A 26887-nucleotide genomic window follows, 5' to 3' on the forward strand; every position below is an offset into this window, starting at 1 on the left:
CTAGAGTGGGGAAACCGTATTTACGTTGAGAATGTAGGGGAGGCACTGAAAATGAAGAAACCTTTTATGTTGGATTTCTTTCGACTGCCGCGTAATCATCATTCTCAAATATAGATGGCTATACTGTTTTGAGGGGAGAAAATTTGGCACGGTTTTGTTGTACAGCGTTGGGTATCTATCCGTGTCTATAATCAATGATGATAGTAAGGAGTACTTTAAGTACATGGCTCATCAAACTAATTAATCTATGTTCTTTACATTTTCTAGCGTTGGCGTTTTTGGGAAGTGGAATGAATATTGATAGTAGCCAGTCTTTTGGTAAGTAACCAATCTCGTATATGTTGTTGAATAACTTCGTAAGAGCTGTAATTTGTTGTGCCTCTAATAGCTTTAAAATTTCACCATGCATACCTCATCAGGTCCTGGAGATTTTCCCATCTTTAGTCCGCTTAATGGCCATAGTTACTTCTTCGTTTGATATTTCTGGGCCATAGGGATTGTCTATTTCATACGGACTTCGTGCAGCATCTTCGAATAATTCTTGCATATATTCTTTCCATCTTCTTAATTTATCTTCAATTGTAGTCAAAATTTGACCTTCGACGTCTACGACTATGCCTACATTGCGTTGTTTTCTGATGTTCTGTACTTCTTTAATCTTTTTGTGCATATGGAAATCGTCATGTTTGCGTTGTAGTGTTTCAATTTCTGTACATTTCTCCATCAGCCATGCTTCTTTTGCCCCTTTTATTTCTCTTAGTATACTCTTATGCAACTTTTTGTATTCATTGTCATTTCTACCTTTTAATTTCCTTCGCTCTTCCATCATCTGCAATATTTTATCTGTCATCCATTCTTGCTTCTTTTCTCTTTTTGATTTAAGATATTCATGCGAAAGTGTGTTGATAGATGTCTTCATTTCGTTCCATTGTTCTTCTACGCCACTAGAAGCGTCTTCAACTATTTTCACAAAATTCTTATTAATCTCTGTTTTTACTTTTTCCTGGATGCTATTTTCTTTCAGTAGTTTTATATCTATCTTGGGTCTTATTTTGTTTTGAATTATTTTGAGTCGTATGTTGATATTTGCAACTAACAGACTATGATCTGAGAAGACATCGGCGCCTGGATATGTTTTTGTTGAGGTGACAGAATTTCTAAACCTTTTGCTTATGTTAATAAAATCAATTTGGTTTCTTATGATTTTCCCTGGGGTATCACCAGGTGCTTTCCATGTATAAAGCCTTCTTGGATGTAATTTAAAGAATGTGTTCATTACAACCATATCCGTCTCTTGGCAGAATTGTATCAGTCTTTCTCCTCTTTCGTTTCTTGTGCCAAGACCATATGACCCCACAACATTCTCGACTGTACCTTGTCCTATTTTGGCGTTGAAATCGCCCATGATGATACTTACCTCATGTTTTTTGTCAGCTTTAGATAGTTTTCTAAAGTCTGGTAGAAATTTTCTATTTCTTCTTCGGTTGATTCGGATGTCGGTGCGTAGACCTGAATGATACTTATATTAGAGGGACTTGAATTAATCTTCAATAGCATAACTCTATCTGATATGGGCGTAAATCCTATTACTGCTTGGGCTATTTCCCTTTTTACTATCATCGCTACGCCATTTCTGTTTCTTGTTGTGTCATCTCCCGAATAATAGATAGGGTGTTCACCTATAATTTGTATGCCAGAATTTGGCCATAGAACTTCACTGCATCCTAAAATATCTATGTTTAGGCGAGTCATTTCTTGAATAATATGTGCTGCCTTGCCTGCTTGATACATGCTTCGAATGTTCCACGTACCGATCTTTTTCACTTTTGGGACATTATTGGCTGACAGGGGGATTCTTAGCACCCTCTCCCCATTTAAGGGTTGCCCGGGACTGAGGGCCGTTTGTTTTGGGTTTTCAGCCATTGTGGTGTCCTGGGGATATCCTTATGGATCTTTAATGTGGTAGTCATCCCGTGGCTTTTTAATTTATAAAAAAAAACTTTAAAAAACTCCTGATACAAGAATAAAAACCACTAAACGCCGTAAAAATTTATTTGCATGTTGATGAAAAAAAATCTCGAGGTTTATATTGAAAGATTATTTCATGATATTTGCTAAATTTGAAGTAAATCGCGCCACAACAGAGCTTAAAAATACAAACTGTATCAAAGTTACTATTTTGTGGCTCGTTTTATTTCTTCAGCAAATATTATAGAAAAATCTATCAAAATTAAACTAGAATTTTATTTGTTATCAAAATGAAAATACATGTTTTCGCAATGAAATATTCATATCTGCTCTTTTGTAGCTGGAATATTTTATGCGCCACTCATTTTTACGGCATTTTTTTATTCTTGTTATATACTTACGTGTTGTTGTCAGCACAGCTGCCTTGAGTGACATTGTCATAAACAAATTGCCATGTATCTCTTAATGTTGCACTGTTTACAAGCTTTTGAACAAGTCTTATACCATCAATTAGTCTATCTTCATCTTCCTTCACTGTTAAATAGTTTCCTACCATATGTGGAGGTGCAAGTGGATCATTAGACATCAGCGTAATTCTGCCACGACTCTTGGTGTGTAAATTAACAGCACTGATTGAAACATGTTGTGGTTTTTGAGGATCAGCTGGATCAGCTGCTTCATCAACTTGGCCATCTGGTGAGCAAGTAGTTTGACTCAAAGAGAAGAACATTTGAATATCTGGGTCATCGGCGGTTGTATATTTAGAAGGAACTCGGCTTGTAACAGCAAGTCCTACAAACAGTAAAAAAATCAAGCCTCATATCAAAAAATATATGTCCAAAATAATTCCGGAAATGGATAAACTGAATCACTGACTAAGCAACTTTTGTTCTATAGAGTTTTTTCACCAAGTCAATACTTTTCGAGTTATTTTCGAGTGAACATGTTTATTTTTCAACAAAATAACCACGTTTTTAACGGTTTTTCGCAAATAACTCAAAAAGTAAGTATTTTCTCGAAAAAAAAACATCCTTAGAAAAAATATAGCCTGTACAAAAGTAAAAAAGATGGTGTACACATTAGGTCTCTACACCTAGCAGAACCAGAGTTATAGCTAATGAAAAATAAGTTTATGTTCACCAAATTCCAAATAGAGTATCTCAACGTGAAATATACAAAAAATAAAGCATTTTTGGGAAAACTCATTATAACTTTTTTAAAGTGTTTAAAAAAAGCTTTTTTCTACGAGCGTGCAAAAATGTCTACTCTCGCGCACGCATTTTAGTTTAGAAAGTTTCACTTTTCCGCACGCGTGTTACTTTTCCGCACGCGGTTTTTACTTCTCCGGCACGCGTGTTAATTTAGATATGTTAATATGGCCTTTAAAGTAATTATAATACATCCAATAAACTAATATTAGGTATTATTTACTAATTTATTTCAAATATATCTTATTGTGTTCCTGTTTTAATGAAATTAACGCGACAATTCGATGAAATAAAATTATTTTGACATAATATTCGAAAGTCAAATCGTTAGACAATAACAGTCGTTTTAAATCATCGTCATGGAAACCACGATCGTCGTCATGCTAACTAATTATATTGAAAGTTTGGTTTTGACAACCTTGCCAAACAATTAATTTGTGTATGTATTTTCATATTAATTAAATTAATTGATTAAGATTTGGTAATTTTTTAAAGACTCTTAGAAAAAATATTGTTTCTAACTCTTGCAGAAAATCTCTTTTCCGCACTCTCATGGCAGTTCCGACTGCTTGCCGAACTCCCGCTTCGCGTCGTTCGGCAAACTGCAGTCGCGTGCGGAAAAGAATGACTTTCTGAACTTGTTAGGAAAATAACTATATTTCTGTTTTTATAAAAAATAGTTTCTAGCATCAAATGTAAGCAAGTTAAGCTCAAAATAAAGTTGGTCCCTTTTGTTTTGGCAAAAAAATCGTAAAGATCCCCCCTAATTAGCAGCTTAAATGGAATTAATCGTTGCCGCTTCACAAGTTCCTTTACTTATGTTTTGTTTATATGATCTATAAGTTTTATTAATTCAAAGTGCTTATTTTTGAAAACAATAATTGGTTTTAAATTAAACTTTTTAAAAATTTTAATTTTGAATAAAATGTTTTTTTTTCAATATAATTTAAAAATTGTTGAAAATAACAAAAATCTCAAAAAATAAAAAAGTCGGCTTAGCTTTTTTAAATCTTTTGTATTTTTTTGTTTTTGTGTAAGACAAAAATTGGATAAGATTTGGTGTTTCTAAATTTGCATACACTCATGATTGGTGAATCTTTCACGCACTTTTCAACTTCAGCCCTTTCAAAAATATAAAATTTGAACCAATGAAACTTACAGATCATATAAACAATACATACACGAGTAAAGAAACTTGTAAAATGGTAACGATTAAGTTCATTTGAGATGCTAATTAGGGGGTGATTTTCCTGATTTTTTTACCAAAGAAAAGCGACCAACTTTATTTTGAGCGTAACTTGTTTTCTTTTGATGCTATATTTTTTTTTATAACACAGAAGTAAAGCCATTTTGAAACACTTTCAAAGGTTGAAATGAGTTTTTCCCTAAAAGTGCTTCATTTTTTGGTTATATCACGTTAAATTATTTGATTTGGAATTTGACGAATATGAACATATTTTCATAAGCTAGTAACTCTGCTTCTGCTACGTATAGAGACGTAATGTATAGACCACCTTTTTCACTTTCTTACAGGCTATATTTTTGCTAAGATGTTTTTTTTTTTCGACAAAATACTTACTTTTTGAGATATTTGAGAAAAACCGTCTAAAAACGTGGTTATTTTGTTGAAAAATGAACATGTTCAGTCGAAAATAACTCGAAAAGTATTGACTTGGTGAAAAAACTTTATAGAACAAAAGTTGCTTAGAATTAGTCAGTTTATCTATTTCCGGAATTATTTTGGACATATATTTTTTCACCCCCGAGAGGGGGTGAAAATCATCCCCAGGGCAAAAGCACACATCGGCACAATATCACTTTCTTTCTTTGACCTGTTAGCTATGCGTTTGCCAAATTTAATGTCAATCCAAGCGGTTCTTTAAATTTTACAGCAAAAACCGTAAAAGAATATACTATAAATGAAAATGGCGGAATATTATTTCTTCTTTTTAACTAGTCGACAAGAAAAACATTAGAACCAAAGCTATTAATGTTTTCCCCTATCCCTCTGTCCCTTTTCCTTTATCTACATTTAAAAAAAATACTTACCCGAGCTAGCGAGAGGTCCAGTCCTTCTGTTAAGATAATCCTGTAAAGTTTGCCATGTAATGATTCTATGATCAACTGTACTGTTAACCCAGTAATTCATACTGAAAGCTACATGGTTAGATAAATTTTGTCCTACACCTGGTAAGTTATGAATCTGTTGAATTCCAACAGCATCCAAAGCGTCCTTTGGTCCGACTCCAGATTGTAGTAAGATTTTTGGTGAGTTCATTGTTCCAGCGGCTAAAATGATTTCTTTTTTTGCTTTAACAGTGAAGGTTTGATTGTTGTAAACAAATTCAACTGCGTAAGCTTTTTTATTCTTGTTAAATAGAATGCGGGTCGCAGTTGAGTTCAACATCACGTGTAAGTTTGGATTATTTCTTTGAGGTCTAAGGTAGGCTTTAGCCATACTGACTCTGACACCGTCTCTAAAATAGAAATTAAACACATTAATGCCTGATTGTACCAACACATCTTAAGCTTAAGACTTAAGACGTACCTTAAGCTCAGCTTACTAAAAATACGCGTTGAACTATTGAGTCTTAGATCAATTTTCAGCTTGCCACCAGTGGCGTAGCTGAACATTGCGGGGCCCCCCGCGACAATTTTTGTGGGCCGCGTATTATAAACATAACGACAACTAATAACAGTATAATTACTCCAATATGTATAAATGACAATATTTGGTTTTTCTTTAATAAGTCTTCATCGGTTATTTTTAATAGATTTTTTGGGAATAGGCATGAAAACCTATTATACATGTCTCTTAATCCGACAAACCTATTAGTAAGTTTATATTTACTTTTGATTGAGACTGGCTGAGTGACTATAGTTCAAGTAAAAAAAAAACTAAAAAAATATTATTAAGTTGTTGCAATATTTTATTCAAATTAACATTGAAAACATTAACTTCGAAACTTTTTTTGCCACAAAAAAACTTAGTTATTTTTCGTCGCAGATGATCATCGTAAAATGTTTTCATACCTTTTATCCGTTAGTTTTTACATTCCGGTATAATATCCCACCATTCTGCTATTTCTGCTGATTTTGCCAAAGTTTCGAAAAACGAATTTCTCTTTTCTCGAAGAATATCACGAGATTTTTCAAAAAGTTGAAGGGCGACCGTTAATCTGCCGTTTCAGATTACGAATTTTTGATGTTAGAAAAACAAAGTAAGTATTTTAGATTGAAAAGTAATGTTAACGACAAATCAAATTCCAAATTTTTCATAAACATGCTTTAATAATACATTAGCTTCTAATTTTTCATCGTTTTTTTAGATAGCAATGAAATTTTCGTAAAATATTTCATTATTTGTCGGAAAGTTCGCGCGACTCAAAGCCATAACAGCATCATGTCTGGATGGCCACCAGGTTTCACATAACCTTTTAATGCCTGGTTGCACCAACAAATCTTAAGCTCCAGCTTAGCCCAGCTCTGATTGTCTCACGTTACACCATAATTTTCGATTCTTATCTAAGTAGTCCACGTGATAATCCATTGTGACAAGCTGAAAATTTGTCTAAGACTCAATGGTACGTATGTTTCATAAGCTGAGCTTAAAGCACGTCTAAAGCTTAAGATCTGTTGGTGCAACCAGGCATTCGTGTTGGCAAACGCGATGAATCCAAAGTCATAAAAGTACTGTATAGTACATACCATCATTTAATACTTGCACGAAAAAACATATATTCCTTTAATTGTGACACTATTTATAGGCCTCTCCCAACCTGGCCTATTTTTTTTTCGAAGCTTCTCGTCATCACCAGAGAACACGATTCCTTTCCACGGCATTGGGAACGAGGGATACCGAAGTACCTATATAAGAACGAGAGATTCATTTAGCAGACCAGAACTGCGAGAGATGCTAAGGTATGATGAGTTCCACCTATGGAAGCACAAACGTCCGAAACAGCAAATAGTGGAATAAAGTGAACAAAAGTGAAAAGTGCTAGTAGTCAGTTCGTAGCTTGAAAACAAGTGCCGAAGACAGCGTTACACACGAAGATCCAACACCACGATCACCTTCAAGGTAAGCCATTTATAGAAAATTACAGAAGGGCGCAAGCCCCCAAAAAAATATATATAAAATATAAAAAAGGCGTAAGCCCCAAAAAAAAAATATAATAAACCAAAAAAACACATAAAAACTCGAGCAACAAGTCATTGGGCAGAGCCCAATAGGGCTCAGCACAATGACTTGGGGCCCAAGCAAGCAATTTTAGTTACCGCGGATAAGTAAGACGATAAAGGCATAGAGCGCATCACGCTGAGCCTAAGATTTTTGCATTCGATTAGGGTGCCACATGGAATCTTATTACCCAGGATTCCATTGTGAAGAGCATTTGGCTACGATAGTTGTGCCCTCATCGCGCATCAGCGTGCTATGGGGGGAAAGGGATGGCCTGGGGCATTGCAGCGAGGTGGGGTGATCCCTGTTTATACTCGGGTCAAAACACCTCACACCAATGAATTGTTACACCCGAATGTACTCTTTCGAGAGGGTGGACATTCCCACAGGTCGGGTTGAATCAAATTGCTTGCTTGCTTGCTTAGCAGACCAGTCAGTTATCGATGCGTAATCATTATTGTATTTCGGATCGAATATCCTAAAAAAACTCCTGTACACCAGCAACGGCATAATTCAACATTAATTCAGATTATAGGCTGCACAATGAACATAGGAAGCTGTTTTTTCAATGTCAGTTAAAGCGCCTTTGTATGCATGAATTTAGACCACTCATAACGCTTGCACCATCATACCCCTCTCCTCTGCAGTTGTGTACGGAAAGATGCTTTGATTGGATCAATTTTAAAATTTCGTTTACAAGATATTCTGCACATTGGTCTAATATGCGAGTAAATCCCAAAAAACTTTCAACAACTTCTGCTTTGGAAGGTAAATGATTGCCATCGCAAGTTATTTTTACATAAAGAAAAATAAAAGATAGCTGATCGTATGTTGAAATATCTAGAGTGGTATCAAGAATTATTGAATAAAAACAACTTTTTTTAATTAAATTAATCAATTTGTTTTCAGATTCTTGAGGTAGCAAATTTATAACTTCGTTTTGTAATTGGAGGCTCAAGTAATTTACTTTTAAGTTATTGTTTTATCGACTAATGTAGCTGAAACAGGATATATTTAGCTAGTAAATGAACCATCAACGAAAAATTACCTTTTTGGGATTTACTTTCATCTAAACCACCAACATGTCCACAAAACGCTAAATTGAACACGGAAAGAGTAAGAGTTACGTCAATTACCCGCTTCCAAATTCCCTCTTTTGATGCTTATTAGGAGAATATGTTTTGGTCCCTAATTTATAGAAGGTAGAAGTATTAAGCTTGAAGGCTTTAAAGGGCCCCTCCTGACGTCGGGCCCCCCCCCACCTTGCGGGCTCTGCGGGCCTGTCAGCTACGCCACTGATTGCCACAATGGATTACTACGTGGATTGAATCTTATACTTCGTCTCAGGTAAGGACTTGCTTAGATAGAAATCGAAAATTATGGATCTATAAGCTGAGCAATTCTGGACTAAGTTGGAGCGTAAGATTTGTTGGTGCAACCAGGCATAAATATATCAATGAAAAAAATTATAGCCAGTAACACAAAAACTCTGATACCGTGCGAAACCTAAAGGTACGTATTCATACGTTTGTGCTCAGTGCTCCGTGTAGTTGTTCAAATGGATAGGGTATGCGCTCCCCTATATAGGGTGAGGCAGATAACTGGCCTATTAGAAATATCTCGAGAACTAAAGGTAACAGAATCATGAAAATTGGAATAAAGGAGTTTTGAGGGATGATCTATTAAATGAAAATATTTTCATCTCTTTGCAACTTCCGGTTATACCGGAAGTTGCTTATAACTTGGTTTTTTTTTAAATGGGACACCATGTATATTTTTACATTTTTGGATTCTCTTCTATGTCTTCTTTCTTGAAATATGAGGATTTGTAATGTTATACAGGGTATTTTAAAGGATAATTACGTTTTTTTATTAATTTCGTAGCAACATTCACACCCTGTATAATTGTAATAGTTTGACATTAAAATCTCTGCTTACGTTCAAATGATTTTTAATATAGTCTCCTATTGTTAAGAACCATTAGTATAGCCAAATCTTTAATTTTAGTATACAGGGTTGGTCGAAACTCGGAATGAATATTTTCTGAGTTTTCTTAAATAGAACACCCTGTATTTTAGTATTGTAATGAAATAATATTTCATAGTACTTTTTATTTTATCGTACTATATACGTAGTATAGTATAATAGATAAAGTTATAGGATCGTGCAAAAATTTTTTTTCAGATTTCACTTTTTTTCTCGACGTTTTGAGTCCCCCTGAGTCTAAAAAGCAAATAAAAAAAACATGTCGGAAGTATGTACGTACGTATGTACGTACGTACGTATGTCGCCACTGCCCAGCAAAAGCTACCGGACCGATTTCGATGAAACTCGGTATGAATAAGTTTAAGAGAATTTTGTCGAGAAACTAAGCTTTTAAAAAAAAAACTCTCAAAGGGGGGCCGAAATAGGGGGGTTATTTAGGGCCCATTTTTGCAAATTTTGACCGAAACGAATGGAATTTAACTCAAAGTTAGCTCATCGATAGGTAAATAAAAATACGGAATTTGACATTTCCAAAATCAAAATGGCGGCCAACATGGCCGACCGCCCACCCGACACATTTCCCTACCTATCTAAAAACTTGTTTAAGATAAGTTTAATTTGAAAAAGTCGTTATATATCCTAAAGATGGGGCTATAAGAAGAATATTATCGTTTTTCAGAAAAAGTTATGTGTTGCCTATATTTAAGGGGTCAAAATTTGACATAAATTTGAACCAGATTTTCTCAAAAATGGCTTCAAGGAACTTGTTTATTTTTTGATATGTTTTCGATATCCTGTCGGTAAATTGAATGACATTAATCAGGTTTCTTAACTCCCCACAGGAGGGGAGATGTGAGTTTTCGATTAAAAAATATTGGAGTGCCCGTAACTTCCTTTGTAATAGAAACTAAAATTTGAAATTTTGCAGATATATGTGGTACTTTATTATCTATTATCACAATAAATTTTACCCAAAATGTGACTTCCGGTTGAACGGGAAATGAAAAAAAAAATAATTAATCTTCTTTGTACTCTCTACTTTAATATAAACGTAATTAGGAAGCTAAATTTTAAACTTCGTCACACAACTTTTGCGATTAAACTTTGCAATGGACAAATCCGCACCTTTTCCTTTAAAAAATTTATAACCCTTATCAGGATAATAATAAAAGCTTTAAATAGGTACCGTTGTCTTCAGAACTGTTAGCGCTATATACTTTAAAAATTTCAGAAAGAAATATTAAAATGGAACAGAGCTGTAGCGAGGTAAACGCAAAAAACGTGATTTCATTTTTTTTTTATTTTTAGGTTAAAATTGCGATTTTGACAATGTTCCCCCACATAAAATTCAAAATAAATTTCATTTTCGTTTTCAGCACCCTCGAAAATATAAAGTATGAATAAAATTAGCCATTCGCCCCTCCGTGGTCAGTATCTCGAAAACTAAGCGCTTGTTTTAGGGTGTCCCGCTCGTGTATAAGGCCCTTTTTACTTCCTGAATTTGAGGGGATACAAGAAGGTTTTATCCCCAGACGTAGTACTACTTAAGGGGAAGGGGAGGGGGGTATGGTTTGAAATATTTAATTTTTTATTATTTCTAATAAAAGTGCTTACTTTCAAGTATACTCTCTGAAAATTTCAGATTGATCGGAGTAAAATTACCCGAGATACAGAGTGTTGTTTATCCCTACCTTCGACCCGCTTTGCCGCGGCTTCGCGCCAGCACGCTTGAGCGTAGTGAGAAACGTTAAACAACTGTTCGCCTTCTCTTTTGTAGATTACTTCGCAATTCAAAAAGCATATTCCAATGTTCATCACTTTGCGATTTGGCGGACAAATAACAAGATAAAAATGCAGTTGTCAAAACTTTTAACGCATTTTTCTCAAAACTGCTTTTTCAAGTGCGGTGGACATTGTAACTGAAAAACTACTTGACCGATTCACCTAAAATGTTGCATAGATTTTCTTTAGACATTTCTTGAGGTAAAAATGTCGAGATATTTTTCATTTTGTGCTTATTTTTTGTTCAACAATATTAAATCTGTTAGTTTTCACAAAATTTTTATCAAAAATTTCGTATTTTTGATTTCTGAGTGATACCAAAAATTCAAAAATCATTAAAAATAAAAACCTCGAGGTTGTTACCTCGTGAAACTCATAAGCTAATTAAATAATTTTAAATTTTTTGTTTTCTATGATCCAGTGATGAGTTCTGATGTCCACCGCAAAATCCATTTTTTTTTGAGCTGCCTGACAAAATTTGTCACCAATGGCTTATTTTTAAATATTTTGGATTTAATTTTTTCTTAAATATTCTTGGAATTGTACTTAATATGTTTATTTGATTTAAAAATAAAATAATTCTACCATAGCTTTGACAAAAATTCTCAAAAATGTGCTTGGTGTTGATTTCAAACCATACCCCCCCCCCCCCTTAACAAACATTCAACATCGCAATATATCTGTGCTTCATAGATTATAATAAAGCTTTTGACCTAGTTAGCTTCAGCAACATGTCGCAGGTTTTATCTGAAATGGTTCCGAATCATGCCGTTATGCCAGAGTTTGAGTAAATGGGGAACTAACAGAAAGTCTCAGGGTTATTGATGGCGTGAGGCCCTTATACTCAACATTTAGCCCAATTATATTCAACATGCATGGTGCGTGGAAAAAACGGAGAGATATGCAGATGATACAACCATCCTCGCTAGGTCTGTGAAACTTATTCACCTGCTACAATGGATTGGAGAAGTAAGCTTAACGATGGGTCTTAAAATTAACAGAGAAACGAGAATATTGATAATTGACAGAGTTAATAACAATCAGAATCATTTAACCATGATAAACAATATCGCTGTTATAGATAAACAATTTATATCTTTATTAACTACCAAATGAACCACAAATGAAAATGTTAATATAAGTACATAGGAAGTTTGAAAAACAATTGAAAAGCTGAAGAACAGAAAAGCTGCAGGTAAAACCTAATCAATCAGAGGATAATTTTACCACATGAACGACAAGGTTTTCGTACTGGAATATTGTGTACAGATGCAATATTCGTCATAAAGGAAATTACTGAAAAATCACTAAAGCATAATATACCAGCATTTCTATGTCTGATTGACTGTCATATTTTTTAACATAAGAGCAAAATAGATGATCTAAAATATCCAAAAGATCTAAAATAAAAATTTATGGTATGAGTACTGAACAAGTAACGGAAGTAAAACACCTTGGAATTACATTGTGAAGTTACGGATACCTGGACAAAGAAGTGAGAAATCAACTACAAAAAGCAGATAGACTGCCAGGATGACTTAATAACACTATATGGCGAAACCGACATATTAAACACTGATCTGAAGTAAAGAATTTGTAAAGCCAGTGGATGACTAATAATGACATATGCATCAGAAACAAGATCTGATACAGCCACAACACAAAGACTACTGGAAACGGCAGAGATGAGAGATCGAAAGAGGAGTGAATACATTAGAAGACAATGTAACGTACAGAGTATAAACGAATGGACACTTAATAAAAAAAAAAGAATGCAATAACCACATAACCGGAATAGGGGAGACACGTTTGGTAAAAATAGCAAGAAATAAATCACCAATGGTTAGAAGAAATATCGGCCGACCGCGCAAAAGATGAAGTGACAACCTTCCATAGAGTTATCAATCCGCCAATGAACAAGCAGGGATGCTTATAAAGGGGAGTTAGAACTTAGAAGAAGAAGAATATTAACTAACAATGGGGTCTGTATTGAATAAATAAATCGGAAGCATCCTTTAGATTCGTTCGTCGTATGTTAGATCACAATCTGTCAAAAAGAGTTCGTTGTTTTGTTGAACTACATACGCAGCGTTTCCAGATAGGAAATCTTTTGCTTTCCTAGTCTACGCTTTTCTTCTTCTTTTTCTGTAATATTAGTTGCAGAAATCAACATCTTTCGCTGTATATTACCAATATAATCGATTTTGGCTATATTTATTGTGATTAACAGCTCTTGCTCTTCTTCTTCTCTCTCTACACAATCTTATGTTTATTTTATTGTTCAGTAAAACGATAAAAAAATTACTAAAAGGGAATATGTTTCGGATGTAGGAAAAAATATACTTTTGGCAATGATATATGTATACACTTAATAGATTATGAATCCTTTTAGGAGTTTACTTCTAAAAATATTTTAGAAACAAAAACCACATGGGCCTCAGAAGGTGGATGGAATAGCTATTAATTGTGATTACCCAATCGTTTGGCGTAAATACAATTTTTAATTGACTCTCTATTGAACACTAATAAGTCCAGTGCTAACATATTAAGGTTCAGATCACTAAATCTTTTATACAGAATGAACAAAAACTGCTCAAACGTTTTGAGCGAACAATCCTAAGAAAAATATGTAGGGGGATAAAAGAACAAGGTTTGTGGTACCGGCAAGGGCGGATCCAGGGAGGGGGCTATGGGGGCCATGGCCCCCTCCGAGAGTTAAAAAAAATATAAATTTGAATATGTGCAGTTCGGCACATATTAACGGCAAAATAGATCAAAAGATGGAAAACATAATCCATCGTAAAACAAAAAGAGATGAAACTAGTGGAGGTGGAAATTATCGTTATAAACGTCTAAAATAACATTACATTACATAGTTTCCCACCTTTAGACGTATCAGAGGAGTATGACAACTGTAACGGTGACAGTAGCATTTTCTAAAATGCTTCCGTCACAGACGTATGGTGGGAAACTATGTAATGTAATGTTAATTAATACATTTATAACGATGATTTTCACCTCCACTACTTTCATCTCTTTTTGTTTCGCAATGTATTAGATTTTCTATCTTTTGAGTTATTTTGCCGGATATTAGCGTGCTCATCACTGTATATCTACAAAACAGGGGTAAATATGTTTTCTGCACTTAACTAGAATTAAATAAAGGCAGTAATGGAAGCTCTAAGAATGACATAGGATGTTGTATAAATCAAAATATTGGCAATTTTACAAAGCGCCAATTATTATAACGACCTTTAGACAAGGCGAAAACGGCGGGTTCTTTGGAGAAAATATTCCCATGAAATTTTTTTGCATAATCACATTCGTGAGATATTCCAGAATAAGATTCAAGAAGTCGCCCACGCGAAAAGTGGTCCAAATTTTTTTTAACAATTTTTTTAATTAAATTGCAAAAATAAATATTTTTGGCATGGACAAACCCAATTTTTTTACGTTTTTTGGACAGTTCTGGATAAAAAAGGTCTCTTATAATTTTTCTCTAAAGTTGATCGTTTTCGAGGTAAAAGCATTTTAAAATTGAAAAAAATCGAAAAATGGCGATTTTCAAGGCTTAATAACTCGGTTAAAAGTTATTACTATGAAGGTCTGAAAGTGACTAAATCAAATTTTAAAGCCCCTCCTACAAGAGCCTGAAGAAATTTTTGTCATTATTTGATTACTAAGTTTTTATTTTTAAGTAATAATAATGAGCGCCACGTTTTAGGCGGCCGTCCATTATGAGTGCGAAAGAGATGCCATTCAGGCAGTCCAATTGCGCATCTCACTCGCACTCACATTTGTAGCCACGTCAATACGATCTTACCGCTCATTATTAATAAATAAAAATAACAACTTAGTAATAATCGCAATACAATAGTCGAATACAATGTGCCTTACAGAGTAGACGTGGTTTTGCGGTGCTGCGATTAAGTATTGGAATATGTGGTAAACGTGCACGTATAATTTTGAAAATTTGTCTGTAAGTGGAAGTTATGACCACGGACGTAAATACATAGATACATAGAAATATTTTTAGCTGATTTTTAGCTGATTTGCAGTAAGTTTTTATAAAGTTTGTTTTGTTAAAATGGGTAGAGATGGTAATAGAAGTCAAAGTGGTAAGGGAGAGGATGAATTGCACTCAGTAGTTAAAGACCTTGTTGTTAAATTGTGCAGAGCAGGTGAGTTTATCCTCAAGCTTACCGAAACTATAACTGGGATTATCGAAGAGAAATATAACGAAAAAATTGCCAAACTTGAAGAAGAAAATCAAAGTATTGTTAGAAAACTTCAGCAGCAGGAAGAGACAATCAAATCTCTTGTTAATCACCAAAAGAAACAGGAACAAATGGGGAGAAGCACCAACCTTAGAATTTATGGAGTTCCTGAACCATCGGGTCCTGAAAATTTGTCTAAAACTATGCTTGCTATATTTACAACTACAATGCATCTGGAATTAGATGAAAGAAGTATAGAGTTCTGCTATCGACTGAACAAGAAAGAAACCCACAAAAGTAGACCAGTTTTGGTGAAATTTTCCTCAAATTATTATAAAAATGTTGTTTACAAAAATAAAAGGTCACTGAAGTCTACAAATATAATAATTCGAGAGGATTTAACGAGAGAGCAGCTAAATATTGTAGCGGAGGCAGTGAAAAAAATTAATGGTTCAGGTGTGGTTTGGACAAATTATGGTCAAGTTTACGTCAAACTGAATGGTCAACAAAATGGTAGAAGAATCAGCTCACTGGAGGATGTCGCTAAACTACTTACTTAGTATATAATGTATTATTATTATTCTCTATTTAATGGCTTTTGAAATTAACAGATAGAATCATGATGTTTGTTATTTTTATCTTTTACGAGCATAACAATGTTAAGGATTATATTTGCAGCATTTGACCAATTGAGTTGTTCCCGTTACTAGATTTTTATCTAGGTGGAACAAAAACTACAAGAACTACAATTTTTTGTTTAAGTTAGATATAGTTTGTTTTGGTATTGTTTTAATTTCGAACTCGAGCATTTAAATTGTTTAAAATAAAACAAAATGTTTAAAGTAGGTTGCTGTAATGCAAGATCATTAGTACCTTCATTGCAAAATATTAAACAAATAGTTTCGGATAATTCTTTAGATATTCTTTTAATATGTGAAACATGGTTGAAATATAGTATTGTTGATGATCAATTAAATTTTAATAATTATAAATTATACCGGGCGGATAGAAATTGCAGAGGTAAAGGAATATGTATATATGTTGGAGATGGATTGCGTTGTGAACCACTTATAAGTAGGCAGGATTATATCTGGGAACAGTTATGGATTAAAATTACGGTTCATAAAAAAACATTTGGAATAGGTGTAATATATAGACCTCATGAAAAAAATTTAAATTCTTTTCTGGATGAGTTTGAAAATAGTCTAATTGATATTGGACCAACTGTAGATGAAATAATTTGTATGGGTGATTTTAATTTAGACTTGTTTGACTATGACAATAGTAGCGTTAAGATTTTTTATTCAATTTTAGAATCACTGAATTATTGTCAATTGATAGACGTTCCTACTAGAGTCACTGCTACATCTGCAACACTTCTAGATTATGTAATAGTACAAAAAGGAGCTGCAGTGGAGGGGGGTGTCATACATCATAACATCTCAGATCACTCTATTGTTTATTGTAAGGTAAATGTAGGTGGTACATCGCAACAATCTAAAATGTGTACATATAGAAGCTTTAAAAATTTTAATCAAGAATCCTTTCAGGCTGATTTGTTTAATACTTCATTTTTCAGAATATATGACCAGGAAAATATTGATGCAAAAATATCGTACTTAGTTAATTGCTTAAATAATTTATTTGATAGACATATTCCCATAGTTACCTCTAGAGTCACTAAAGCCAGAGCACCATGGATGACATATGTCATCAAAATTATGATGAACGAGAGGGACAAAGCTTTAAGCAAATTTAAAAGGACTAGATTACAGAGACATTTAGATTTTTATAGACAAATGCGTAACTTTACTAATCAGGCTATTGAGAGAGAAAAAAAGGCATACTTTATACATCAATTCAATAATAATTCATCAAAAGAAATGTGGAAGACACTAAAGTTGAATAAATTTCTTCCCGATAAAAATAAAAATATTCCAGAGGATTTAAAAAAGCCTAACGATCTAAACAATTTTTTTATAAAATCTGTTCCTAATAAAAAACCACCCCAACATCTTTTAAATTTTTATAATAATAATAGATTACTCAATGAAAACTTTAAATTTAAGGAAATTAATGACTAGTTTGTTTTTAAGACCATATCAGATATAAAAACGAATGCGAGAGGGTGTGGTGGTATAAATATTAAATTAATTAAACTTTGTTGTCCTCATATCGTACCTTACATTACACATATTATAAATTATTGTTTAACAGAGAATGTCTCTCCGGCGATGTGGAAGAGGGCAGTTGTGAGGGTATTGCCGAAGAAACAAAATCCAAAAGAAATGAAAGACTTGCGAGGTATCAGTATTTTACCTACTTTATCCAAAGTATTGGAAAGAGCTATGGAAATTCAAATAAAGGAATATATACAAAAATTTTCTCTTTTACCTGACGTTCAATCTGGATTTCGCAAAGGCTTTAGTTGCACAACTGCACTTTTGCATATTGTCGATGACATACTTACGGCTATAGATGACAGAAAATGTACTATATTGATTTTATTAGATTTTAGCAGAGCTTTTGACACTATTAACCATGAATTAATGATAAGCATTTTAAAGTATTTAGGATTTTCCTATGATGCGTTGTTACTTATAATAAGCTATTTGGAAGGGCGACAACAGCATGTTAATATAGAAGGTCAAAATTCAAACTCTTTGAATATTAATTCAGGAGTTCCACAAGGCTCAATATTGGGTCCTTTATTATTTTCTCTATATACTTCTAATCTTCTCTCTAAGCTTCAGTCATGCCAAGCTCATTTATATGCTGATGACACTCAGCTCTACTACAGTTTCCCAATCGAAAATTTAAAAAACGCTAATGATCTGATTAATGCCGATTTAAAAAGATTTGTAGAAGCTGCTTTAAACCATTGCCTATGCATCAATTCCAGTAAATCAAACATATTAATATTTGGGCCAAAAAATCAAAGGGAATTAGTTTTACCATCAATCCAAATCCAAATTCAGGATTCAATTCTTGATGTTGTTGATGTGGCAAAGAATTTGGGTGTATTAATGAATTCAGAGTTAAGATTCGAGAAACATATAAATAAATTGATACAGCGTGCCTACGCTTCAATTAAGATTATATACGGTAATCGACATTTTCTACCATTTAATGTTAAGAAAGTTTTGTGTGAATCTCTTGTACTTTCAAATTTTAATTATGCTGACGCTCTTTACGGTCCTAATTTAGCCACTCACTACAAGAATAAAATTCAAAAAGTTCAAAATTCCTGTCTAAGACTCATATTTGGCATTCGCAGAAGACAAAGGGTTTCACATAAAATTAAGGAAATTGAGTGGCTGAATATGGAAAATAGAAGGGTACATCATACAGTCTGTCTTTATCATAAAATAATTCTAACAAAAAAACCGTCTTATCTTCATCGTAAAATCACGTATCGAACGGACATACACAACTTAAATATTAGATATAAAGGTTTGCTGGCAATACCGAAATTTAAAACAGAGATATTTAGAAGGTCTTTTAGGTATCAGGTATGTCATTTGTATAATTCATTACCATCAACAATAAAAGTATTAAACATTGGGCAGTTTAAATCCAAATCTAGAGACTATTTGTTTATTTCTCAATCATAATTTTGGTTCTGGACGAACATAATGCTCGAGCTCGAATAAATTGGTAAATGAAACGAAATTATTGTTGTTTTTATAATTGCACTATATAGATAAGTTTTTTTTTTCTTTTTCGGGTTAAGTGGAAGAACATTTTCTGTAAATGGCGACATTTCAGAAAATGAACTTCGCCCTTTATTTCTGAAAATAATATATTATGTTTTATATAAAAATGTACATTTCTATATTGAAGAAATAATAAAGACGATATTATTATTATTATTATTATTATAAATTAATGACACAAATTTCTTCAGGATCATGTAGGGGAGGCTTTAAATTTGATTCAATCACTCTCTGACTTTCATAAAAATAATTTTTAACCGTGTTAAAAATGTCTTAAAAATGTCCATTTTCGCGTTTTTCAAATTTTAAATTGCTTATAACTCGAACACGATCAACTTTAGAGAAAAATTACAAGAGACCTTTTTTGTCCGGAATGGTCCGAAGAATCTAAAAAAAATTGTCGGGGCCGGAAATATTGATTTAGGCAATTTGACTAAAAAAAAAATTGTTAAAAAAAATTGGACTACTTTTCGCGTGGGCGACTTCTTTTACCTCATTTTGGGATGTCTCACTTTGTGATTATGCAAAAAAATTTCATGGGAATATTTTTTCCAACGAACCCGCCGTTTTCTCCTTATCTACTTTACAGCCATCAAAATTGTATCAATTTCCATATTATATACACACAAAGAATAAAAAAAGAAATGAAACGTTACTTGGGCCACTAGCACTTAGAACAAAGGAGTTGGTTTGTATTTTCGCACAGTCAAAAAAAATTATTTTACAAGTATTGCGTTTTATTTTTCTAATCCTTTAACATCTATCGCCAAACTCATGAGCAAAGACGGAGCCATACAAAACCATGAAAAAACATCATACCACAAGGAGTGCGTTCAGGTCGGGCTGGATTTTCTACAAAGTTATCGCAACCGTCAAAAGTCAGTCATTAACCAGATAGACTCTCCGAGGTCTAAATAGATACAAAAAAATAAAGAAAGACTACGACCAATAGTAGGGTCTATAGTGTTATTAGGTCGACAAAATATTCCTCTAAGATACCATCGTGATCATAGCCTTCTGCTTCTGGACGAAGATGCTGGACCTAGCAATGAGGGGAATTAGGGTTTAAAATCTCATCGGGAGATAAGACACTTAAATAACACGTATCCACAGCATTTTCCTGAGCAACATACATTAGTAGCACTAGTCAAAATCAATTAATGACATATTGTGGTGAAGAAATAATTGAACAAATAATGAATCAGGTTCAAATTGCAAATTATTACTCTGTCATAGTTGACGAAACGATCGACGTATCCCACGTGGAACAGCTTTATCTAAATTTGAGATATGTACGTACAACAATAACAATATTCGTGAAGACTTTGTCAAGTTCATTGACGCTTATGAGAACCTAAAAATAATTAGTAAAAATCAAGAAAGAGGGAAACAACAAGGCCTGACAGGAGAAGCATTGGGAAAAATAGTATTAAACTTGTTGAAAGAACTGCACTTGCATCTGAAGAAATGTGTAGGAATCGGTACTACCGCTACAGCAGGAATGGTGAGTTTTAAGGCACTTCTCACACATGGTAAAGTGTGTGAAAAGTGCCTTAAAACTTGCCATTGTAACCCTAATTTTTAAAAATTACCCCCCGTACCTCTGGTACCCCTCCCCAAAAAAAGTTCATGGCCCCTCCCGAAAATCGGTCCTGGATATGCCCTTGGGCACCTGCGTTACAACTTTGAGTTGTATAAACGTTTTGGAGAAACTGACGTTATAAAATTCATTAAGGTAGCACGCCTTAGGTGGAAAGGTCATGTAATCAAGTGAGAGGAAGATGTCATAGGCAGAAAACTTTTTGACCGAAAAGGGCCGATAAGACAATGAGCAAGAAGAAGACCCAGACTTAGGTACTAAGACAAGTTAGAGAATGATTTAAAATTTATTGGAATTAGAATATGGAGAAGACTTGCCAGAGGCAGGGGCGAATGAAGGATTGTTCTGAAGAAGGCTTTGGCTCATAAAGGGCTGTGACACCACTAATGATGAATACCATATAAACCAACCAAAAATGTTTGTGGCTTAAAAAAATCTATTTTAAAAATAATAGCTGTAATATTTCAAAAATAAGCATTTAAATATGTGTTAAGGATATTCTTTTTTAGAAAATACAGTTTTAGTTTTGTCACAAACTCTATTTGAATATTTTTGACTTTTAATTTACAATTAATATTGACCAGGATCACGTTTCATTGGTTGAATGCTAATTTCCAGCCAATTACAATGTATTTCAAAATTTGACCACCACAACCGATCTGGAATCACAAAACTTATTAAACTTAGGGTCGGTTGTTCGAACGCTAATCAACAATGATCATTATTAAATATTTAATTACTGTCACCAAAACTGTCAATGTCAACTTTGTTTGGGTTGCCGAAAACATAATTAATTACAATTATGAGATTTATTATTAATTATGTTAATAATTATTGTTATATTAATTGATTATAGTCTCAGAATTGTAATTAATTATGTTTTAACAATTGACATTGACAGTAATTAATTATTTGATAATGATCATTGTTGATTAGCGTTCGAACAACCGGCCCTTAGTTTTTTTCTTAATTACAGTTTTACTTTTCACCTCTTTGTTACCTTCTTCACTTTCCTACAGTCACATTTACAGTTGATTTAGAACAATCCATAATGATTTCCTTCCTTATACATCTCTATCTATAAACCACTATCATCTATCCTATAATACACATATAAACTAACATCTGCTATCATCACTCACATATATCTCCATCCCTAAATTTCATCCATTATTTTTCTATGACTATTTTCACCCCATCTATTCACACTTTAACTAAACTTTATAGTCTCTCTACTCTTTTTGGGGCCCGTTCATGTCACATTTTCATTATAATCTCATAAACCTCTAACACCCAACCCACTCCCTTTATGGTTAACTATATCTTATGACGGTCTGTTTTGTCGAACCCTTAGAGTTCTGGTTAGGTAGCCTGCAGGGGCCTTGGGAAATGATCGCCTGAATCTGAGCTTGTCTTATACATCCTTCCCACATTATGAGACAGTTCTACACCTCTGTCACCCCATTGTGATCTTTTATTAAAATTCTACATACCGTAACAACTTCCAATCATTCGCATAAAATCGATAACTTGAAATCAACACAAAATTGCTTTTCTAAGCCCTAGATGTTCACATAAGAGGACTTATTAACGTTCATCAAGTTTTCGGTATAATGTGTAGTGTGGTTTGCCTATCTCCTTCACGCAAACATTTTAACTTTTACATCAAGTTTACTTTCATTTTAACAGATGATTTACCACAGTGGGAGTGACAGTTTTTATTGTACATAATTTAACAAACTTTACAATAAATATCACAAATTAACAGGGAAATTGTAACTTCCTGTGGAACTTTCACTTCTGTCATGTCATTATTCAGAATTTCCGCAATCAAAGTCACTTGCCACCATACATCCATGATGTGAACAAGTCAAATTCGAGCTCAGTGGTATCTAGAGCAGGAAACATTGGATATTTTTAACATCCATGTTTAAATTCACATCAATTTTGTATGTTCTTATGACGGATTATTTGTGAAGGGTTTTTACCCTAATATTTTTTACTTTGGTGGTTAACATGTTGGATTCTGAGTGAGTATAACCTATAACTTTTAAAATCATAGTCAAAATTTTAAATACTTATTTGCATCATCTTATCAGGTTATACACATTTTAGGCAAACACTGATGATGATCGGTCAACCGAGTGAAAACTACATAGTTATGTTCTTGATGTAGCCCTGTATAGGGATTTGAACAAAAATATACCTTTTATAAAGGATTTTATGGTTTTTTGTAATAAATGGTATACATCCAACTACAGGAAATTTTTCCTCGTGGAATTTTTTTTTATTAAACTTAGTTGTTGGTTAGGACTCAGTATGTGACTATACTTACTTAATGAAGGACTGCGGATTAGCAAATCCGGTATAGTCTTTTCCGTTTAAATCTTTAGAAATTGGGAAACCAGCTTCTGCAGCTCCTTTAACAATGGCTTTTGCTATGTCGTGTAAATAATATTGGTTAGACACAGTCACCGGTCCACTGTAACCATGGTAGTGAGAATCATATTCTGAAGGCTAAAAAAATTAAATATTGAGCAGGTCATAATCACTTACGCAAGTAACAAAGTTGTGTACAAATTTTTTTTTTAAATAATTTGTATTTAATTGTCATCGCTACTGCTGATCTAGAGTCAGTTAAAAAGAAATTAAAAATCAGACTAAATTTTCTCTTTTTTTTCACTCTTGTGACTTATTAAAATAATCATTATAGAAGTTGTCAGGGATTCAGACCCTCGATAATACTGTAATATTTAATTCTGAGTTTAATTTTTCAAAAATACTTATAGGTCTGGATCCCGCGTATAAAAAAAAGTTGATTAATAGCAAGCTGAAAATTTGTTAATAGCTTAAGGGTGTCTAGTAGGACAAACATTGATATATGGGAACACTGGAACAGGGGAAGTTTTAATTGTCGAACAGGTTAAAAATTTGGAACGGTCGTATCACGAAAACGTCACATGTATTTTGTCAGACAGAACTTCCAATTGATTTGTTACCCTTTCATTAAACTTTAATGCAAAAATCAGACTGCTATTTATCACTAAATGGGCATTTTAATGAGTGGAACAAGTAGAACATGTCAAATGACAGGAATTATAACAGGTGACAAATAGCAGTCTGATTTTTGCAAGACAGTTTAATAAAAGGGTAACAAATCAATTGGAAGTTCTGTCGGACAAAATACATGTGACGTTTTCGTGGTCTGACCGTTCCAAATTTTTAACCAGTTCCAAAGTTAAAACTTCCCCTGTTTCAGTGTTCCCATATATCAAAGTTTATCCGACTAGACACCCCTAAGCTATTAACAAATTTTCAGCTTGCTATTAATCAACTTTATTTTCATACGCAGGATCCAGACCTATTATTAGTTTTATCAGGATTCGAAATAAACATATTTAAAATGAATTCGACCGAAATTTTTTGCCTACGCTCTCAAAAAGGATTAAACTATTATACATTTTTGTAATCAGTATTTTAAGAGCTTTTAAATGAGGTGTCACATGATGCACTTTCCCATTTAAATAAATAAAAGTTGTGCCTGTCACGTGAAGAGGGATCGGGTAATGTTCGAAACGTTGATGCTATTATATACTATGATTAATTTAAAAATCAACCTGTCTGAGCATTCTGCTTATGTGCTAAAAATAAATTAAGTTAATAAGGGGGTGGGGGTTAATTCCAGTGCACTGTATAAGTAAAGAATATGGACTTGATCTCAATATAAAATAAAAAATATACATGGTAATGAGTAAGCACGGGGTATAATATACACGATTTTTGGTTAACCAAAAATCAACTGCCAGGATGGATACCTACACGTAAGTACCATGGTACCAACATAAACAGCCAATAGGACCACCTATTCTGAACAAAAACAGCGCATAGCAAAAGCAAGATCAGCGTTCATAACGATCAAGTCTTTTTTTAGAAATCACGATTTACCACTTGGTACCAAAATCTCTATCATCCAATGTTATGTGTTCTCTACGTTATTGTACGAAATAGAGGCTTGTACAGTTTCTAATCCTTTTTTAAGAAATTTGAGGCCTTTGAGATTTGGTGCTACAGTCTCATTTTAAGAATATAATGGGCAGATGGTGTGATTAATGTTGAGGTTCTACGTGGAATGGGCAAGAATGCGAGTTTCTTTACACAGTCAAAGAGCGCAAACTAGAATTTTTAGGCCATGTTATGAGGAACGAACGGCATCTTGCAACTAATTTTTTAGGGCAAGGCATTGGATGGAAAAGAGCGGAACTGGAAGTGGTTCATTACATCTACAACCGGACTATTTCGAATGGGAGCAAACAAAGTTAGCCATACTGTTCTCCAACATCTGGTACGGATAAGCATCGCAAGAAGAGGAAGAAGTAGACGGAAATCATCCTGATTCTATATTAATATGACATTCTATATCCGACAGGATTTCTCACACTGAACTGTAGAAGTTGTGAGAATTTCATATTTATCAAGAAGTAGCACTTTTAGGTTACCTTGAAACCAATATCATGTACTGAAAAATAGAAGCAGAATATATTTTTTAGAGTTTTTTATTATGGTATACAGCCAATGAGAGGAATCTTTTCCTTTATACAGAATATATTTCTTCCCACACTGCTGTTCGTAGAGCACTGAAAGACTAAACATTTTATTCCCACAAAATACTCTTGTTTCAGGAAATAAACGAAGATAATGTACACGAATACAGGTACTAGAGATTTACGAGATTGTAGCTGAGACACTAACTAGTAATTTAAATTTTCTATTTTGTAAACTTTGGAAATGCCATTATAGACCAGGATTAACCTGTAAGAAAATGTGTATTTTTGGATGTGAGAGGTGGCATTTGAATTTTTGCAGATAAAGATAGGTCCTGACACCTTCAGTAATAATAATTGATTTGTGCTCCTTCTCAAATATACCCAGAACATTAATAAAAAATTTTAAATATTTAAAAATTTCGAAAAACATCGATTTTTTCTGCTTTCTGTGCTTATAACTTTAAAACGGTTCGTTTTGGAACAAAGTCGTACAGAAATAAAATAAAGATAATTGGATTTTGTATGATATACGACTGGTCAAATGTGTCTTAAGGTATTACCTTTTCTGCAATGTAGCAATAAATACAAAATAAGGGGACAAAATACGCCTGTTGTTATTCAATGATTCTTAACCACTTTGGTGGCACTTACCTTTGTAAGTCGCTTAGAAAATTCTTATTACTTACTTAAATGGTCTACCAAATTTCATTAAAATCGGCCTAATAGATTTTGCATAATAAATTTGCAATATAAATGTTTTTAAAAAAGTTTAAATATTTTAAAATCTTTCTGAACCAAAAGTAGACGATTTAGAAGTTGGCTAATTTTTTTTACATAAAAAGAGGTGCTCTACCTATCTAATACATTTTACAGAACTAAAATCGGATTATTTAATGGGCCTCAGCCATGTTTTAAAATTATAAACAATTTTTTGGCTTATAAAAAAATAGTTTTGTTTAATAATAATTTTTAGCAATGCAAATAATTAAAACCGGTATACGCTCTGAGCTTTGCTGGTGTCGCTCCTAGCGGTTACTAATTCAACTTTCACCGGTAATTTTTTAATTTATTATTTAATTGTTATCGCTTAATATTTACCACGCAAAAAAGTAATTAAATTATTGTAATCGATTTTTTTAAGATTTTGCTAATCATTTTGACGTTCTATTGAAAAAATGTGAATTTCTTACTTCGGACACTTTCAGAATTATCGTGCAGATGGCGCTATGATTAACATATTAAGATAATATTACATGTTACGGAACATTAAAAAAACTTAAATTCAGTATTTCAAACGTAAGTATATTTAAGGTAAAATATATACCACAACTTTGACGAACTAATATTTTTTATAATTAGTGTTTTTAATTTTAATTTTAAATTATTCACTTTGACATTTATGTCAAATTTCCGGTAAACGTTTACAGACTTGCCACCAGGGATGGGCGGTGTCGATAATGTCATGTCGACAATTCGATTGTCGACATGTCGACAATCATGTCGATGTCGAGTGATTTAAAGTTGTTGCCAATGTCGACAATGTCGAGTATGTCGACAATTAGCAAACGATCAGAATGACGTTCCGTGCGCACTAATTTGAAATTTTAGGTTAATCTGGCTGCGCTGACTTATTGAAAAAGTATGCATTAATGTTTCAACAAGTTGCAAAGAGACCAAATAATCTCA

The 26887-nt window shown here is 33.4% G+C and overlaps 2 protein-coding genes across 3 annotated transcripts in view; both read right to left on the bottom strand.

The window, feature by feature from the left end:
- LOC114340667 (glucose dehydrogenase [FAD, quinone]) overlaps positions 1–26887 on the bottom strand; it is a 328247-nt gene that overhangs the window by 251775 nt on the left and 49585 nt on the right. For both annotated transcript variants that reach the window (XM_050659320.1, XM_050659317.1), the window contains exons 4-6: positions 22993–23174; positions 5226–5653; positions 2370–2760 (exon numbers count right to left, since the gene is read on the bottom strand). In XM_050659320.1, the coding sequence (XP_050515277.1) occupies positions 2370–2760; positions 5226–5653; positions 22993–23174 (1001 nt within the window). The remainder of the gene's footprint in view (positions 1–2369; positions 2761–5225; positions 5654–22992; positions 23175–26887) is intronic.
- The window catches only part of LOC126890411 (glucose dehydrogenase [FAD, quinone]-like), a 263810-nt gene that overhangs the window by 156362 nt on the left and 80561 nt on the right, over positions 1–26887 (bottom strand). The window lies entirely within an intron of this gene.

Source organism: Diabrotica virgifera, chromosome 8 (genome assembly GCF_917563875.1).
Source record: "Diabrotica virgifera virgifera chromosome 8, PGI_DIABVI_V3a".
NCBI lineage: Eukaryota > Metazoa > Arthropoda > Insecta > Coleoptera > Chrysomelidae > Diabrotica > Diabrotica virgifera.